At 44.1% G+C, this 19,246-nt stretch overlaps 1 protein-coding gene across 2 annotated transcripts in view; it reads left to right on the forward strand.

The window, feature by feature from the left end:
- Window positions 1-306: 306 nt before the first annotated feature.
- osbpl9 (oxysterol binding protein-like 9) overlaps window positions 307-19,246 on the forward strand; it is a 52,390-nt gene continuing 33,450 nt past the window's right edge. The window contains exons 1-3 of one of the 2 annotated variants that reach the window (XM_046300818.1): window positions 307-461; window positions 2,755-2,805; window positions 5,013-5,091. In XM_046300818.1, coding sequence (XP_046156774.1) covers window positions 351-461; window positions 2,755-2,805; window positions 5,013-5,091 — 241 coding nt within the window. In that variant the 5' untranslated portion in view covers window positions 307-350. The remainder of the gene's footprint in view (window positions 462-2,754; window positions 2,806-5,012; window positions 5,092-19,246) is intronic. The other variant, XM_046300817.1, reaches the window with a different exon arrangement.

Here is a 19,246-nt window from a genome sequence, read left to right on the forward strand (position 1 = left end):
TTAGTGATTTGTATAGTAAAATATTTTGGACAGATATGAAAATATATATTGCATTGTGAATTTTTTTCATCTTACTCTGTAAAAGAAAACGTTGCAATATATTTCTGCCTATGCCATCATGTTTCAGAAGACAGAAATGCAAAAGTGTCCTACTTTTTATTAATTATGATTATATTAATTTAGATAGACATAAAGAGCATTGGGATTGACTTTTTCTATGGAAAATTATAACTTCTGAAATGTTTGACAATATTTCAGCTGTCAAAAGTATTGCCATCCTGTGACGTTTGTGGTACGAGACGTTTTTTTCCATACAGACTCCTCCCCCAGAATCTTGGCCAAGTGTAAAGATGGCGTCGGTCATGGAGGGACCGCTAAGCAAATGGACTAACGTCATGAAAGGTTGGCAGTATCGCTGGTTTGTTTTGGATTACAATGCGGGTTTACTGTCATACTACACGGTGCGTATTTTCTTGTTCTTGATAATTAATAAGCCGAAAACCTCGTGGTGTCCGGTAGTATAAGTTACCAATGCATTGCTTGTCAAAACCGAGTACTGGAGTGGAGACAGAGGCCTGTGTGCCAGGAGTTGGGTTTGGGAATCTCAGCTGGCAGAAAAGGGCGGCGACTTTCCGCGACAGATCCATTGTTGACCAATCATATCCATGCTGGAGGACCAACTAACAAATTAAATGCCAGTATTTTCTCTACTTCCTGGAATTCGCTAACAATAACTACGATGTGCTGTGTTCTTTTCTTTGTTGCTAGCCAGCAGTATTTGTCATTGTTGTATTTATCTCATTTTCATGTCCATGTTTTGCTGTCAGTTAGACTTAAACACGGTTGATTAGTCGAGGCATTAAAAGATACGTAGTAGGAGTAATGTATAAGCATGTCAATAAAAGGTGGAGGCAAGGTTAGCTATTAATCATGTGAAAATGAAAAGTGTTTTTTATTTTTTTCTCCTGGTTGCTTGCTTAACTTGATTGCCTGCGTAATAATATAATTGTAGAATTCACCGTTATGGTCTACTGTCACAAGAGTCCGAGTTAGCAGACATTGGCTTACCATGTCATCCCTCTTGTTGATTTTTAGCTAATAAGCTTTGTCGAAGGCAGGTGTATCATTAATTGCACCCGTCATAAAGCTACATAAGCTGCTATCGACATTTCGACAGCCCCCCCACACTCAGTTGACAACCTAAGCCACTTGATTCTATCATTTAAACAGCCTGCCACTTTGGTGTGTAAACTGATGGATGAGGCTGGAGGTATGTAACGATTGACAGGGCTATGTATGAGTTAAATATCTGATATTTTAAAGCCAAAGAAAGGAGAACAAGCTACATAGTTTGTTTTCAAACATTCAAATTACAACATGTACAGTTGCAAAAGCTACTAGTTACTGGCCTGATAAGGCATTATAGCTAAGTCAAGAATCATTGGGCATATACTCAGTGTCCAGTTTATTAGGTATACCACCCCATTCACAAAACTGGTTAGCTCCTACAGACACTGAGTCACGTGGCTTGTTATATAGGCATCGAGGTATTCAGCTACTGTTAGATTGAACTTTAGAATGGGCAAAACAAGTGACCTATGCAATTTTGAGCGTGGTATTATCGTCTGTGAAAGGCACTCTGGATCCAGTATCTCTGAAAATATCTTTCCTCCTGGCCTTTTTCCATGCACACATCTCTTACAGTTTACAGAGAATGGTGTGACAAACAACTCATCAGTCCTTGTCACGGATGGGCTATTGCAGCAGATGACCACACCAGGTTCCACTCCTATCAGTTAAAAACAAGAAGAAGCGGCTTAGGGGGGCACGCGATCACCAACACTAGACAATTGAGGAATGGAAAAACGTCACCTGGTCCGACAACTCCCAGTTGCTCTTGTGTCATGCTCATAGTAGAGTCAGGATTTGGCGTAAGCTGCACTGGTGGCAGTGGTGTAATGGTATGGAAAGTATTTTCCTGGCACAAGTTAGGGTCCCTAGATACCAATTGAGCAACGTTTCCATGCCCTGAAGAATTCAGGCTGTTCTGGAGGCAAAGGGTGGTCCAACCCAGTACAAGATGAGTGTGCCTAATAAACGGTCCACTGAGTGTATATGTCCATGAACTGAAGGAACTTCATGAAAATATGGTCCACTGTGTCACATTAAAATGGTTCTATCTCACAGGTAACAATAAATATGCCCATTTTACTGTCATTTGCAAAGATCGGAAGGTTTCACAAAGAAGGTAGGATAAACTCAATATCTCAATCCCTAATCAAACTATCTGCTGAACAATGTGACCCTTCAGTGAATGACCGTAATAGGGGTACTTTCGGTTACAGTGTATGTCATCTATAGCCTGAGTGCTGTCATGTTAAGTTGTCACACCGAACATTTGGCTTGACAATGACCAATGAAGTTGTTAAGAGCACAAACAGATTTGGGACCAGACTATGTCATATGTGTGTGTGTGTGTATGTATATCTATATACACACTTTAGCTATGCATGTGATACTTGCAGATGAGATGCAAGCCCAGGGCACTTACAATTCAGGTTAGCAGCTGTTTTTATCAGAGAATCTTGGTTTGCTATATGTATGAAGTTCCATGAACTTTCCACTGGTGAACTTGATAATGAATAAACTTAAACTTGGGGTGGAAATGTTTGTGTGAACGGAGTATGCGGAAATGATAAAAAAATAAGTGTTCTTGAAACCTCATTTATTTTGATTTCTTCTCTTCATTTTCAGTCCAAGGACAAGATGATGCGAGGCTCTAGGAGAGGTTGTGTGCGGCTCAGGGTAAGGAACTGGCCTGTTGTTCATCGTTTGCTTGGAGGGAGAGTTTGCACCAGCTAATTGATTAGCTATTTTTCCTAACTCTTCTTTGTCTATATAATACACCGGGGGTCCATGTCCAGCAATGCAGGGTATCCATATATATTTATAAATGCATTTTTTTTTACATACCTACAGTAGAAAAGAGGAGTGTTATTTCTAATGATGTCAACTTTATTTCTCAACTCCAATTACACTCACTGGAGTATCTGACATCGGCACCTGCATCACCGGGATGCCTTGGATGGGCTACCTGAGCAAGAAAAGGTTAAAAATCCCTACAATACAAGGCTATTAAATATAATAACTTGCTATATGTTTGTGTAAAAATATTGCCACAAGATGGCAGTATTCAATGTATTCTAACTGGACTCGACAGTTACAAAATAGGATTATAATGTGGTGTTTCCTAAAGGATCCTTGATGGCCCATTGTGTCTTGCCCTTTTTCCCCCTTCTGTCCTCAAGGAATTAAGCATACCTAATTTAGTAGCAAATCAGATCTGTTTAACTTTGAGCCAAATCAGAGGTTTTACTTTTAACGCTTGACAAATGGTTTGATTGAAATGTCTTTGGGGCAAACTTGTTTTGCACATATTGTTTATCAAGTGTAGGCGTATCACACTGTGTAGTTATCTTTGTTTCGTTTTTTTGACCTGTAGTTATGGCAGGGATTTTTGAGGGATCTGATGCAAAATCCAATGTCAGAACCTGTTTCCTTTTGCCTAGAGACAATGTTAGCAAGACCTTAAAAGACATCACACACCACACATAGAAATATCTACATACAGAGTAGCTTTGAGAAAATAACATTGGCTAGATTCTTTTCGATTGTCGGAGGTTTCATGCCAGCAACTAAATTTAGAAGCTTCTTTTTCAGTCAGATGATAGATAATTCAATTACAGAGACCTTTCTCATGTGTTTCTTCAGTTTTGTGTGCTGGTTTTAAAGGGATACGAGCATGTTATCTTCAGTACTATCATACTACTGTGCTATACATTTAACTACTTCCCGTAGTTAGTATTTACGATTCCCCTCCTAAGCTTTAGACTAAGATAGTACTGTGGATTTTACTTATGGCTCATGGAATTTTATTCTCAGACACATATGTAGGCTAAATGCACACCACATGTATAAACACACACACATCTTAGTCTACATTATTTATAGTCTTAATTCCACTCATGGTTAGTTGAACTCGCGTTCCTCATTTTGTCTGCCTCTGTGTGAAGCCGACAGCCAGGGCATCGTCTTTTAATGAGTCATCACATGGTGGTTCTAATGTGATAATGGATGCCTACACCTCATCAGCAGTACATGGGAAGTCTTAAAGTAACTTTCCAGAGAAAATCTAAATTTAAAAGTTAATATTTTGTTAACACACACCCAAATAATATTGTTGACTCGTCCTATACTTGTATTTGTTGCCAAAGCATAATTTGGAGAAAGAACACTTCAAAAGCCCCACCTCAAACTGACCGTTTCAAAAAAGCTTGCTATTGCCTCAGAGGATGATCTCATCCTTCTGAGGAGGATGAGCTGGCTAATCAGCGGTCTACTCGCATGAATATTTTGAACGACCAGTATACGCCCACACCATTCCAACACAGAAAGCTGCTTTTTAACATGAGTAATACTTACACATTTTTGTAAGGAAAACTCTTTCACTCATATTGTAATTAATTATATGTCCTATTTAATAGAAATCTGGAAACACTAGACAGTTACTTTAATGCAGATTTGTGACTTATTAAACATGTTTATTTAAATGGCATATGCTTATCTTTTAATTATCTTTTTTCAGGTTGGTTTTGACTGGCAGGCAGGTTTGAGATATGGCTGTAGCATGGCACCTTGCAACAGTATATCTCTGAAATGTTGTTCCTTCCTTCCTTCCTTCCTTCCTTCCTTCCTTCCTTCCTTCCTTCCTTCCTTCCTTCCTTCCTTCCTTCCTTCCTTCCTTCCTTCCTTCCTTCCTTCCTTCCTTCCTTCCTTCCTTCCTTCCTTGCTGCTGGTCCCTAATCTCTTCTCTACCCTTTCTTTCCTCTCACTCCACCCAGACACCCCCTCTTTTCCTCCTTCTCCTTGGTAGGTGTGTGATAGAGTGAACAAGAGAGAGGGATGGTGACGTCTCCTCTCTCACTGCCTCCTCTTCCTTTTTGCTTTTCCAGGGAGCTGTAATAGGAATCGATGATGAAGACGACAGCACATTCACTATCACTGTGGACCAGAAGACTTTCCATTTCCAAGGTTGGTCTCTTGTTCTTTTCTTTCTCCTCCTCTCCCTCGCCTCCCACTTTGCTCGCTTCCCTGTCGTTTGTAGTGAACCCATCAATGCTACATACTGCCGGCTGCTCACATGTAGGCTCTATTTGTAGCTTGTTCTCTCTCGCGCGCTCTCGCTCTTTCCAGCCTTTTTCTTCTTAGTCTTTAAAGGAGGATTATTTTGACGGTGCGCTAACACAAGCAGACACGCACGTCGAGCTCTAGGCATTTGAATGGCTAGTCGTCTAGAGGCTAAAGCAAGATTTATTCCACAGCAAGATTCCTCTGTAATGGAAAGAAGCGAAGGAGGCTGTATTTAAAACCAAATTGAAGATTACTTGCATTTTCTACCGCCTATGGGAATAAAGAAATACTGCTGAGCTGCACTGCCGATCCACACCCTGAACACTTCAGAGACAGGTCTGGTCCCCTTCCCAGAACCCTCTCACCCCACCCCCTTCCTCTGGCCAGCAGCTGTACTGACCATCCACCCAGTGGACCACTCTCCTCCAGGTCTCTAACCTCCTTCACCCTGTCACCTCCATCGCTCCCCCCCCACACAGCCACCACTACCTCCACTTCCACCAGCATTCTGTCCACGGTGGGCTCATTTCGTCCACCTCCATGCCCTCTCCTATTGCTATGTTCCGAAACTGTATGCTGTGGCTCTACAATAGGAAGGGTAAGGAGATGCATGATGTCTGCATGTTGGCCTCTTGTCAGGTTGAAGGGCATGGCTCGGTGAAGCATTGGTTATAACCTTTTCCGAGGCATTTGTGTTTGTTTTAGTAGCTTACTGCTTGGTTTGATTTTAATGTTTAAAAAATATATGTATAGTGGTTGTTTACCATGGAAGAAGTATCGTATCTTTAAAAAATATATTTTTAGGCTAAGATTAAAGAAACAGTATTATGAAAGATTGTTTCTAAGAGGTCACCAGTGTTTATTATGATTGTTGAGGTTGGCGAATTCTATAACATTATAATCGGTCTGATTCAATTTGAGATTAATTTCATATCAAGTTCGTCGAGTTAGTTATGACCATATGTTTTCATTTTGTCTTTTGGTCTACTTGCTCTATTATGTGTATCCAGTCAATGTTATTGGAGTTCGCCCCTTAAAAGATGCATTCGTGAAAAGGGATGCTCCTCCAGATGATTCCTCCAAGTTGGAAAGTAATTGGGGCGGCAGGGTAGCCTAGTGGTTAGAGCGTTGGACTAGTAACCGGAAGGTTGCAAGTTCAAACCCCCGAGCTGACAAGGTACAAATCTGTCGTTCTGCCCCTGAACAGGCAGTTAACCCACTGTTCCTAGGCCGTCATTGAAAATAAGAATTTGTTCTTAACTGACTTGCCTGGTTAAATAAAGGTAAAAAAAAATCATTAAAAAAAATATATAAAAAATTATAAGATTACGTAGAAAAGATGGGAACGTCACAGCCATTATACACCCCATCTAACACCCAAGCCTGTAGGTGATTTAAAAACAATTCCAATATCACAACAAGGGACAATTTGCACTTGAAAAGGTTATGTGCTACTCTCCCAGATGTTGTCTGCTGGAGATGCATTACTGTTGTATTCATCCTTGTAAAGGATCCAGCTGATGTTACACACATTTATTCTGGTGTGGTGCTGCGGCAGGCAAAGAGCCAGATGAATGTGTCGTCGTCGTCGGACAATAGCAGAGCATGGGGTGGCCACAGATGAAGGCTGCGGAGAGAGTGAGAATTTGTATTTCTATTTAGAGGAGCATCCATAATTCATCTGGCTCTTTTCCTGGCAGAGCATCAGAGCTGCATGAGAGGCCGTCAACTCCCCCTCCCCGCTTCCCCCCCACTTCCAAAGCAGACCTTGTGTGCTAAAGAGCTCTACACGGCCCCATACAGACAAAGCTGCTTAGCCTGGGAAACTGCTGAATGCATTGGCCAAGCCCACGATGAGCAGGTCGCGTATTGTAGAGAGGGTGTCTAGTGGTTCTGGTAATGTATGACATACCCAGTCTTTGGAGTATACAGTGGGTCCTCATTTAGTAGTTGTGTAATACCGTGGCGCGGGATGCTGCGGTATGCTACGGCGTGTTACAGTGCATAGTATTTACTGTTAGCCGTTGTTGCCGTTAATGCTCGTTCGAACCACCAGAAGGAATCTTTGAGGGCATCTTTATGAAGCTTGTTGGTGCTTGCTTCCTTTTCCAAATAATCCTACAGAGGTCCATGCAGTCTTTGATAGGGCTATGACAGTAATTGGATAACATTGGCAGTTATGACAGTGATTGTGACATTGACGGTTTTGGGTCAAGACCATCATGAAAATAAAATAAGTCAAAACCATTTAATAAAAAATGCTAAAAAACATGATTAACAACTTTATTTTAATATAGATATACCTTACCCATAGCCCATTGTTAACTATTTGATTATATGGTATTGTTTTGCTAAGTTAGTCCATCTATTAAACTGTATACATCGCCGCCTCTTTTCGACTATCTTTTGATGCTCCTAATCAGCAAATCTGCTATATGCATGGATAGGAGAGATTCTTTGAAGGTCAATTCAGTTCATTGTAGATGGGAGGGGGTGGGGTAAAAAGTGGGGACTGGGGCTAACTATAATACCTATACTGTAATCCTATGGGTGGGGGTGGATGGGTATGCCTTTTTTCATTGTAACAGTAAATTGGAGGAGTGATTTGATAGAGATGACTCTCGTAGCAAAACAAATGTAACAGCTTACGACGATGGAGAACCAGATGACTTGGACCAGTCTGTCTGCAGAATATGTGCAAAAAGTGTACCTAATGGAGAATTCCAGAACTACAAACGGGACACCGATAAATGGTGAGAACTGGCAGACACCCTAACTTCTTATGTAGGAATGGAAACCCACCTTTGTAGAAATGCTCTGTAAATTTGACGGTTAACGGGGAGAAAGTACAGTTTCTCTCAAATAGCGGTCCCTACATTGTTCAACAAGGTGGAAGTTCAGACAGCTAAAGGATGTCTTATATTTTTAAATAAATAATAAAAATTGTTTTTGCACTGGTCAAGTATAAATATGACTGGACACTTAAATCCCACTGTTTAGAAACAACCTACATGGCAGAATCCCACACAGCCGCCAGAATCCCACACATCCGCCAGAATCCCACACAGCCGGCAACCTGGCTGACGTCCTGCGTTCGGGCTTGACTGGGCCCTTGACTAAAATAAACTGCCCTGTATCACCACAGACACCGTAGCCAACATTGTGGCAACTGAACTGGCCTTGGCTAAATTGCTTTGGCCACAATCTCCATCTTGCCGTCACCAACGGTGTGAACAGCGAGAGCACACGCACAGAGATCGGGTTCCAAGCCTATGTAGAGCCCTAGTGAAGGCCCAGATGGAGCTGAACCTCAAATCACAGCCTCATTCTGGTGGGAAATTAAGTTTAATCAGCTATAATAACCATTTAAAAGAACAAGCTATGCCAAATTATTGTTCATGTATAATTATGTTATTCAGATGCCCTAGGAAATCAACAAACAAAATAGGCATATTTCCTTGAATCATTCAAGGGCGGTTTCGCGGACAGGTTAAACTTCATCCTAGACTAAATTGCACTTTTAAACTGGACTAAATGACATTGCATTTCTAAGACCTGTTTTAAAGTAGTCTGTCTTTCCCTAGCCTAGATTTAAAAAGTCTGCGTTCCAGAGGGATGATTTAGAGCTAGATCTAAATAAAGGCTTAAATTTAACCTGGACAGAGGCATGTTTAACTTCAGATTAATTGATGTGTGTCCCCAGGTTTTACATTTACATTTAAGTCATTTAGCAGACGCTCTTATCCAGAGCGACTTACAAATTGGTGCATTCACCTTATGACATCCAGTGGAACAACCACTTTACAATAGTGCATCTAAATATTTTAAGGGGGGTGAGAAGGATTACTTTATCCTATCCTAGGTATTCCTTAAAGAGGTGGGGTTTCAGGTGTCTCCGGAAGGTGGTGATTGACTCCGCTGTCCTGGCGTCGTGAGGGAGTTTGTTCCACCATTGGGGAGCCAGAGCAGCGAACAGTTTTGACTGAGCTGAGCGGGAACTGTACTTCCTCAGTGGTAGGGAGGCGAGCAGGCCAGAGGTGGATGAACGCAGTGCCCTTATTTGGGTGTAGGGCCTGATCAGAGCCTGGAGGTACTGAGGTGCCGTTCCCCTCACAGCTCCGTAGGCAAGCACCATGGTCTTGTAGCGGATGCGAGCTTCAACTGGAAGCCAGTGGAGAGAGCGGAGGAGCGGGGTGACGTGAGAGAACTTGGGAAGGTTGAACACTAGACGGGCTGCGGCGTTCTGGATGAGTTGTAGGGGTTTAATGGCACAGGCAGGGAGCCCAGCCAACAGCGAGTTGCAGTAATCCAGACGGGAGATGACAAGTGCCTGGATTAGGACCTGCGCCGCTTCCTGTGTGAGGCAGGGTCGTACTCTGCGGATGTTGTAGAGCATGAACCTACAGGAACGGGCCACCGCCTTGATGTTAGTTGAGAACGACAGTTTGTTGTCCAGGATCACGCCAAGGTTCTTAGCGCTCTGGGAGGAGGACACAATGGAGTTGTCAACCGTGATGGCGAGATCATGGAACGGGCAGTCCTTCCCCGGGAGGAAGAGCAGCTCCGTCTTGCCGAAGTTCAGCTTGAGGTGGTGATCCGTCATCCACACTGATATGTCTGCCAGACATGCAGAGATGCGATTCGCCACCTGGTCATCAGAAGGGGGAAAGGAGAAGATTAATTGTGTCGTCTGCATAGCAATGATAGGAGAGACCATGTGAGGTTATGACAGAGCCAAGTGACTTGGTGTATAGCGAGAATAGGAGAGGGCCTAGAACAGAGCCCTGGGGACACCAGTGGTGAGAGCGCGTGGTGAGGAGACAGATTCTCGCCACGCCACCTGGTAGGAGCGACCTGTCAGGTAGGACGCAATCCAAGCGTGGGCCGCGCCGGAGATGCCCAACTCGGAGAGGGTGGAGAGGAGGATCTGATGGTTCACAGTATCGAAGGCAGCCGATAGGTCTAGAAGGATGAGAGCAGAGGAGAGAGAGTTAGCTTTAGCGGTGCGGAGCGCCTCCGTGATACAGAGAAGAGCAGTCTCAGTTGAATGACTAGTCTTGAAACCTGACTGATTTGGATCAAGAAGGTCATTCTGAGAGAGATAGCGGGAGAGCTGACCAAGGACGGCACGTTCAAGAGTTTTGGAGAGAAAAGAAAGAAGGGATACTGGTCTGTAGTTGTTGACATCGGAGGGATCGAGTGTAGGTTTTTTCAGAAGGGGTGCAACTCTCGCTCTCTTGAAGACGGAAGGGACGTAGCCAGCGGTCAGGGATAAGTTGATGAGCGAGGTGAGGTAAGGGAGAAGGTCTCCGGAAATGGTCTGGAGAAGAGAGGAGGGGATAGGGTCGAGCGGGCAGGTTGTTGGGCGGCCGGCCGTCACAAGACGCGAGATTTCATCTGGAGAGAGAGGGGAGAAAGAGGTCAGAGCACAGGGTAGGGCAGTGTGAGCAGAACCAGCGGTGTTGTTTGACTTAGCAAACGAGGATCGGATGTCGTCGATCTTCTTTTCAAAATGGTTGACGAAGTCATCTGCAGAGAGGGAGGAGGGGGGAGGGGGAGGAGGATTCAGGAGGGAGGAGAATGTGGCAAAGAGCTTCCTAGGGTTAGAGGCAGATGCTTGGAATTTAGAGTGGTAGAAAGTGGCTTTAGCAGCAGAGACAGAGGAGGAAAATGTAGAGAGGAGGGAGTGAAAGGATGCCAGGTCCGCAGGGAGGCGAGTTTTCCTCCATTTCCGCTCGGCCTTCCGGAGCCCTGTTCTGTGAGCTCGCATTGAGTCGTCAAGCCACGGAGCGGGAGGGGAGGACCGAGCCGGCCTGGAAGATAGGGGACATAGAGAGTCAAAGGATGCAGAAAGGGAGGAGAGGAGGGTTGAGGAGGCAGAATCAGGAGATAGGTTGGAGAAGGTTTGAGCAGAGGGAAGAGATGATAGGATGGAAGAGGAGAGAGTAGCGGGGAGAGAGAGCGAAGGTTGGGACGGCGCGATACCATCCGAGTAGGGGCAGTGTGGGAAGTGTTGGATGAGAGCGAGAGGGAAAAGGATACAAGGTAGTGGTCGGAGACTTGGAGGGGAGTTGCAATGAGGTTAGTGGAAGAACAGCATCTAGTAAAGATGAGGTCGAGCGTATTGCCTGCCTTGTGAGTAGGGGGAAGGTGAGAGGGTGAGGTCAAAAGAGGAGAGGAGTGGAAAGAAGGAGGCAGAGAGGAATGAGTCAAAGGTAGACGTGGGGAGGTTAAAGTCGCCCAGAACTGTGAGAGGTGAGCCGTCCTCAGGAAAGGAGCTTATCAAGGCATCAAGCTCATTGATGAACTCTCCGAGGGGACCTGGAGGGCGATAAATGATAAGGATGTTAAGCTTGAAAGGGCTGGTAACTGTGACAGCATGAAATTCAAAGGAGGCGATAGACAGATGGGTAAGGGGAGAAAGAGAGAATGACCACATGGGAGAGATAAGGATCCCTATGCCACCACCCCGCTGACCAGAAGCTCTCGGGGTGTGCGAGAACACGTGGGCGGACGAAGAGAGAGCAGTAGGAGTAGCAGTGTTATCTGTGGTGATCCATGTTTCTGTCAGTGCCAAGAAGTCGAGGGACTGGAGGGAGGCATAGGCTGAGATGAACTCTGCCTTGTTGGCTGCAGATCGGCAGTTCCAGAGGCTACCGGAGACCTGGAACTCCACGTGGGTCGTGCGCGCTGGGACCACCAGATTAGGGTGGCAGCGGCCACGCGGTGTGGAGCGTTTGTATGGTCTGTGCAGAGAGGAGAGAACAGGGATAGACAGACACATAGTTGACAGGCTACAGAAGAGGCTACGCTAATGCAAGGAGATTGGAATGACAAGTGGACTACACGTCTCGAATGTTCAGAAAGTTAAGCTTACGTAGCAAGAATCTTATTGACTAAAATTATTAAAAAATGATACAGTACTGCTGAAGTAGGCTAGCTGGCAGTGGCTGCGTTGTTGACTTTGTAGGCTAGCTGACAGTGGCTGCGTTGTTGACACTACACTAATCAAGTCAGGTTGTTCTGGGCAACGGAGAAAAATGGATTAACTAGACTATTTCAATGATGATCAAAGAGCACCACCAAGGCCAGACAGAAGGGTGCTTCTAGACAGGAGCAACCCACTGAAGGATTTTGATTAAATCAATTCCTGTGTCCTTTTACGTATGTACTAAGAAAATGCAGCTGACATTTGTTTGCTTGAACCAAGCCTTTCATCTGACTCTTTGGGGAAGGTCCAGCCTTCCTTCCCTACAAGTTCTGATCACCTTGAGGTTTATGGCTTCTGTAACCTTCCGTCGTGAAACAGGATATTTGTGTGGTGCAAGTGATCTGACTGTATGCAGAATAGTCCACAAAGACTGCAATGCTATATGTGAACTGAAAGACAATTACATCATGTTCCCTGATGCTGCTGCCCAAGCCAACAACAAGGTAGAGTTCTATGAATATGGGAACTTCCCACAAGTAATTGGCTGTATAGATGGATGTCATATTCCCATCGTGTCCCTCTACAGCAGATCCTGAGGAGTGTAGGAATCTTAAACTGGTTCTCAATAAATGTACACAGTGTGGGTGCTTCCAATTTGCAGTTCTCCAACATTGTTTTACGTTGGAAAGGGGCAACTCATGACTCAAGGATTTTCCAAAACTCCTCTTTGTATGCTCAGCTTGAAGGAGGACAACGGAGTGGAACCATATTTGGTGACAGTGGGCATGCACATGTTAAGTTGTTGTTCACCTCCTAGAGCATTGGGCCAGTAACCAAAAGGTTGCTGGATCGAATCCCCGAACTGACAAAGTAAAAATCTTTCGTTCTGCCCCTGCGCAAGGCTTAACCGCAGTGCTTCACAATTGCCTTAAACAGCATGGCTGCCCAGACCCTGGCATTGAGGATGACTCCGATGTTACCATGATTGAGGCAGACAATGACAGAAATGGACAAGCCTGCAGAGAGAATTTTCTCACAAAGATGGCTTAAGTGATTGAAGCAAACTATAGCCATGGATTGGTAACAAAGGTTTTTGATTCAGGAATGGAAATATCAGGACCCCGTACTGCTGATGCTTAATGTTTCTCTCTTGCTTCATAACCAACTCAACATAAAGGATTTGCATCTTCATATCATACTTTTACATTAGCTTGTGCTCATGAAATTCCATGGCCAGATTCTCATGCATTCTCAGCCTCTTATCTTTGTCCTCCAATCTTCCCTCCTGGCTGCTGCAGATGTAGGGGGCTGACCTTCATCCTCTTAAGAGAAGTCTCCTCCAAACTATGGCGATCATCCGCCTCTAGAAAATTATTACATTAGAGAACATTAGTTATTCAAGAGTTAAGTTCATTACATTTTTATTATGGAATTGCAAGAGATGACTGACAACATTACATATTCTCTGCAGTCTGGGGATGGCACATGTTGAATGAATGTGTCCTACCAAATGAGGTTCCAAACGTTCCCCCATCTAAACTGTGCAAATGGTCATCATCTGGGATACCTTCCATTGGTTGCTGGCTATCAATTATCCCGGTAAAGTCCCCCAGCTCATCTGTCTCTGGTCTTAACAGTCTTAACACTCCCTACGAGCAAAAGCATTTGTCTTCAAGTAGATTTTTGTTGTTCCACCGGACCTTAGAAACATGAGACAATATAGCAATTATATTAGAAATTATGTAAAACATTGTTTGTTACATTTCTGTCACACATACATTTAGGCCCCACTGTTATGCAATAACTAACATTTCAAAGCGACTCTGATTTGTAAAAGTGGGCCAACAATAAATAGTGTCTTAGATAAAGTTGTTGGAGCTTCCTTTTGTTTACTTTTTCATTTGAATTCATTACACATTTACATTTACATTTAAGTCATTTAGCAGACGCTCTTATCCAGACACATGGTAGTCCAGGCATTCTACTCGTTTTCTGTTGAATCATGCTGTTTGTTGTCAATAATTGGGTGGTTTGACACAATTTGCTGAAGAGTGTTTTGTATATAAAATTAATCTTTTACCTCCGTCCATTGTTTGTTTTAGGTGACTTGCTCCAATTCCACACAATGCTTATGTGTCCCATCCCGGGTTATTGTAGCATCCTCAGATTAGCACCAAGTGCACATCGTTAATCTAAGCAGGCTTCACAAAGATGAATTTGTTAGGCCTTATTTACCTTAACTGGGACTCCTTAATCTAGAACTAATACATCTGAAGTTAATAACATCTCAAAGTGTTTTGTAAATCTGGATTCATTTAAGTAGAACTAGCTTAGTCCTGACTTAAATTTAAATCAAATCACATTTTATTTGTCACATACACATGGTTAGCAGACATTATTGCGAGTGTAGCCTAATGCTTGTGCTTCTAGTTCCCGCAGTGCAGCAATATCTAACAGGTAATCTAACAATTCCACAACTACCTAATACACACAAATCTAATGGAATAAGAATATATACATTATAAATATATGGATGACCGATGACCGAGCAGCATAGGAAAGATGCAATAGATGGTATAAAATATCATATATACATATGAGATGAGTAATGCAAGATGTATGTAAACATCATTATTAAAGTGACTATTGATCCATTTATTAATGTGGCCAATGATTTCAAGTCTACACCACCCATAACAGGCAGCAGCCACTAACACAGAGAGGCAGCAGCCTCTATATTAGTGGTGGCTGTTTAACAGTCTGATGGCCCTGAGATCGAAGCTGTTTTTCAGTCTCTCGGTCCCAGCATTGATGTACCTGTACTGACCTCTCCTTCGGGATGGTTGCAGGGTGAACAGGCAGTTGCTTGGGTGGTTGTTGTCCTTGATGATCTTTTTGGCCTTCCTGTGACATCGGGTGCTGTAGGTGTCCTGGAGGGCAGGTAGTTTGCTCCCGGTGATGTGTTGTGCAGACCGAACCACCCTCTGGTGAGCCCTGCGGTTATGGGCGGTGTAGTTGCTGTACCAGTCGGCGATGCAGCCCGACAGGATTCTCTCAATTGTGCTTCTGCAAAAGTTTTAGGGTTTTAGGTGACAAGACACATTTCTTCAGCCTCCTGAGGTTGAAGAGGCACTGTTGCACCGCCTTCACCACATTGTTTGTGTGGGTGAACCTTTTCAGTTTGTCCGTGATGTGTACGCTGAGGACCTTAACTTTCCACGATCATCTCCTTTGTTTTGATGACGTTGAGTGAGTTTATTTTCCTGACACCACAGGAAAGTGCCCTCACCACCTCCCTATAGGCTGTCTCCTCATTGTTGGTTATCAAGCCTACTGCTGTTATCTGCAAACTTGAGTGGAAGCGTGCATGGCCACGGAGTCATGGGTGAACAATTAAATTCTGTCCACAAAACTGCGCTTCAATGTTGCATTGCCGTAGGCACATTGTTTTTTCTTTTCTTTGCCAATCAAACCCACTGAATATACTTAAATAATAATGATCTATAAAATATTTAATTTTTTATTTCACCTTTATTTAACCAGGTAGGCTAGTTGAGAACAAGTTCTCATTTGCAACTGCGACCTGGCCAAGATAAAGCATAGCAGTGTGAACAGACAACGCAGAGTTACACATGGAGTAAACAATTAACAAGTCAATAACACAGTAGAAAAAAAGAGTCTATATACATTGTGTGCAAAAGGCATGAGGAGGTAGGCAAATAATTACAATTCTGCAGATTAACACTGGAGTGATAAATGATCAGATGGTCATGTATAGGTAAAGATATTGGTGTGCAAAAGAGCAGAAAAGTAAATAAATATATACAGTATGGGGATGAGGTAGGTAAAATTGGGTGGGCTATTTACCGATAGACTATTTACAGCTGCAGCGATCGGTTAGCTGCTCAGATAGCAGATGTTTGAAGTTTGTGAGGGAGATCAAAGTCTCCAACTTCAGCGATATTTGCTATTCGTTCCAGTGACAGGCAGCAGAGAACTGGAACGAAAGGCGGCCAAATGAGGTGTTGGCTTTAGGGATGATCAGTGAGATACACCTGCTGGAGCGCATGCTACGGGTGGGTGTTGCCATCGTGACCAGTGAACTGTGATAAGGCGGAGCTTTACCTAGCATGGACTTGTAGATGACCTGGAGTCAGTGGGTCTGGCGACGAATATGTAGCGAGGGCCAGCCGACTAGAGCATACAGGTCGCAGTGGTGGGTGGTATAAGGTGCTTTAGTAACAAAACGGATGGCACTGTGATAAACTGCATCCAGTTTGCTGAGTAGAGTATTGGAAGCTATTTTGTCGATGACATCGCCGAAGTCGAGGATCGGTAGGATAGTCAGTTTTTACATTTACATTTTACATTTAAGTCATTTAGCAGACGCTCTTATCCAGAGCGACTTACAAATTGGTGCATTCACCTTATGACATCCAGTGGAACAGCCACTTTACAATAGTGCATCTAAATATTTTAAGGGGGGAGGGGGTGAGAAGGATTACTTTATCCTATCCTAAGTATTCCTTAAAGAGGTGGGGTTTCAGGTGTCTCCGGAAGGTGGTGATTGACTCCGCTGTCCTGGCGTCGTGAGGGAGTTTGTTCCACCATTGGGGAGCCAGAGCAGCGAACAGTTTTGACTGGGCTGAGCGGGAACTGTACTTCCTCAGTGGTAGGGAGACGAGCAGGCCAGAGGTGGATGAACGCAGTGCCCTTATTTGGGTGTAGGGCCTGATCAGAGCCTGGAGGTACTGAGGTGCCGTTCCCCTCACAGCTCCGTAGGCAAGCACCATGGTCTTGTAGCGGATGCGAGCTTCAACTGGAAGCCAGTGGAGAGAGCGGAGGAGCGGGGTGACGTGAGAGAACTTGGGAAGGTTGAACACTAGACGGGCTGCGGCGTTCTGGATGAGTTGTAGGGGTTTAATGGCACAGGCAGGGAGCCCAGCCAACAGCGAGTTGCAGTAATCCAGACGGGAGATGACAAGTGCCTGGATTAGGACCTGCGCCGCTTCCTGTGTGAGGCAGGGTCGTACTCTGCGGATGTTGTAGAGCATGAACCTACAGGAACGGGCCACCGTCTTGATGTTAGTTGAGAACGACAGGGTGTTGTCCAGGATCACACCAAGGTTCTTAGCGCTCTGGGAGGAGGACACAATGGAGTTGTCAACCGTGATGGCGAGATCATGGAACGGGCAGTCCTTCCCCGGGAGGAAGAGCAGCTCCGTCTTGCCAGTTCAGCTTGAGGTGGTGATCCGTCATCCACACTGATATGTCTGCCAGACATGCAGAGATGCGATTCGCCACCTGGTCATCAGAAGGGGGAAAGAAGATTAATTGTGTGTCGTCTGCATAGCAATGATAGGAGAGACCATGTGAGGTTATGACAGAGCCAAGTGACTTGGTGTATAGCGAGAATAGGAGAGGGCCTAGAACAGAGCCCTGGGGGACACCAGTGGTGAGAGCGCGTGGTGAGGAGACAGATTCTCGCCACGCCACCTGGTAGGAGCGACCTGTCAGGTAGGACGCAATCCAAGCGTGGGCCGCGCCAGAGATGCCCAACTCGGAGAGGGTGGAGAGGAGGATCTGATGGTTCACAGTATCGAAGGCAGCCGATAGGTCTAGAAGGATGAGAGCAGAGGAGAGAGAGTTAGCTTTAGCGGTGCGGAGCGCCTCCGTGATACAGAGAAGAGCAGTCTCAGTTGAATGACTAGTCTTGAAACCTTTTTACTAGGGTAAGTTTGGCAGCGTGAGTGAAGGAGGCTTTGTTGCGGAATAGAAAGCCAACTCTAGATTTGACTGTGGGAATCCTATGTGTACTACACTAGAAAGCATGATTTCGAGGATCATTTACTTGTTTAAAAAAAAAGTGGGGGGAAAATAAAGCTGTGGATTATTTTTAAGTCGTAGAGCCTGTCGGAAGGCAGCGGATTTGGAAAATAGGCTAATAGAGTGTCGAGTCAGTAAAAGAAAGGCCGAGCCAGGCATGTCACAATATTTAAAAAAAAAAAAATACAGTACAAAGCAATTGGCTATTGCTGTTAAGAGACGGCGATGAAAAGACAGATCAGTCTTAGTTGTAAAAATGTACAGTGACTGAGCAAACAGTTAATGGCACTAGCAGAGCATATCCCTGGTGAGTGTGCATATTCACTGTCTATCATTGGTTCATTGTCACTTGAAAGTTGTATTAAATAAAGATTCTGTAGAAAATAAATATTAGCCTAAATGATGAATATCCATTTTACTCATCACATTAGGAATAGAAAGCTTCATATTTTTGGGGGTGAAAATTAGCTCCCCCAACTCACGCACCGCCTATGAGCAGGACATTGAGGCCTAAATGCGCTAATGTTGTTCCTTTGCTAATGCTGTGCTCCCCCCCTCCATCGAGTACTGAAAGTATTAAAATAACATGTATCCACCAATCCAAAGAGGGGAATAGGTGGGAGTTTGAAAGCCCGCTCTTCCACTCTGTGGACAAAGAATCCCATTGTTGCTCTGTCAGAAGGGCTACAATTTTGGTATTTTATTAGGATCCGCATTAGCTGTTGCAAAAGAAGCAGCTTCTCTTCCTGGGATCCATACAAAACACAATACCTAATGACATAATACAGAACATCAATGGACAAGAACGGCTCAAAGACAGAACTACATAAAAATAAAAAAAGTTTAAAAGCACACGTAGCCTTCATATCAATGCATACACAACTATCTAGGTCAAATAGGGGAGATGCGTTGTGCTGCTTTGTGTTTTTAAAATCAGGTTTGATGTTTTTATTTGAGCAATATGAGATGGAAGTTCCTTCAATTAGGGCTCTATATAATTCTATTCCCTTTCTTGAATTTGTTCTGCATTTGGGAACTGTGAAAAGACCCCTGGTGGCATGGCTGGTGGGATAAGTGTGTATCAGCGCTGTGTGTAAGTTGACTATGCAAACAATTTGGGATTTTCAACACAATGTTTCTTATAAAAAGAAGTGATGCAGTCAGTCTCTCAACTCTTAGCCAAGAGAGACTGGCATGTATAGTATTATTATAAGCCTTCTGATTACAATGAAAGCAAAACGTGCCGCTCTGTTTTGGGCCAGCTGCAGCTTCACTAGGTATTTCCTTGCAGCACTGGAC

This window comes from Oncorhynchus gorbuscha, linkage group LG15, assembly GCF_021184085.1.
Source record: "Oncorhynchus gorbuscha isolate QuinsamMale2020 ecotype Even-year linkage group LG15, OgorEven_v1.0, whole genome shotgun sequence".
NCBI lineage: Eukaryota > Metazoa > Chordata > Actinopteri > Salmoniformes > Salmonidae > Oncorhynchus > Oncorhynchus gorbuscha.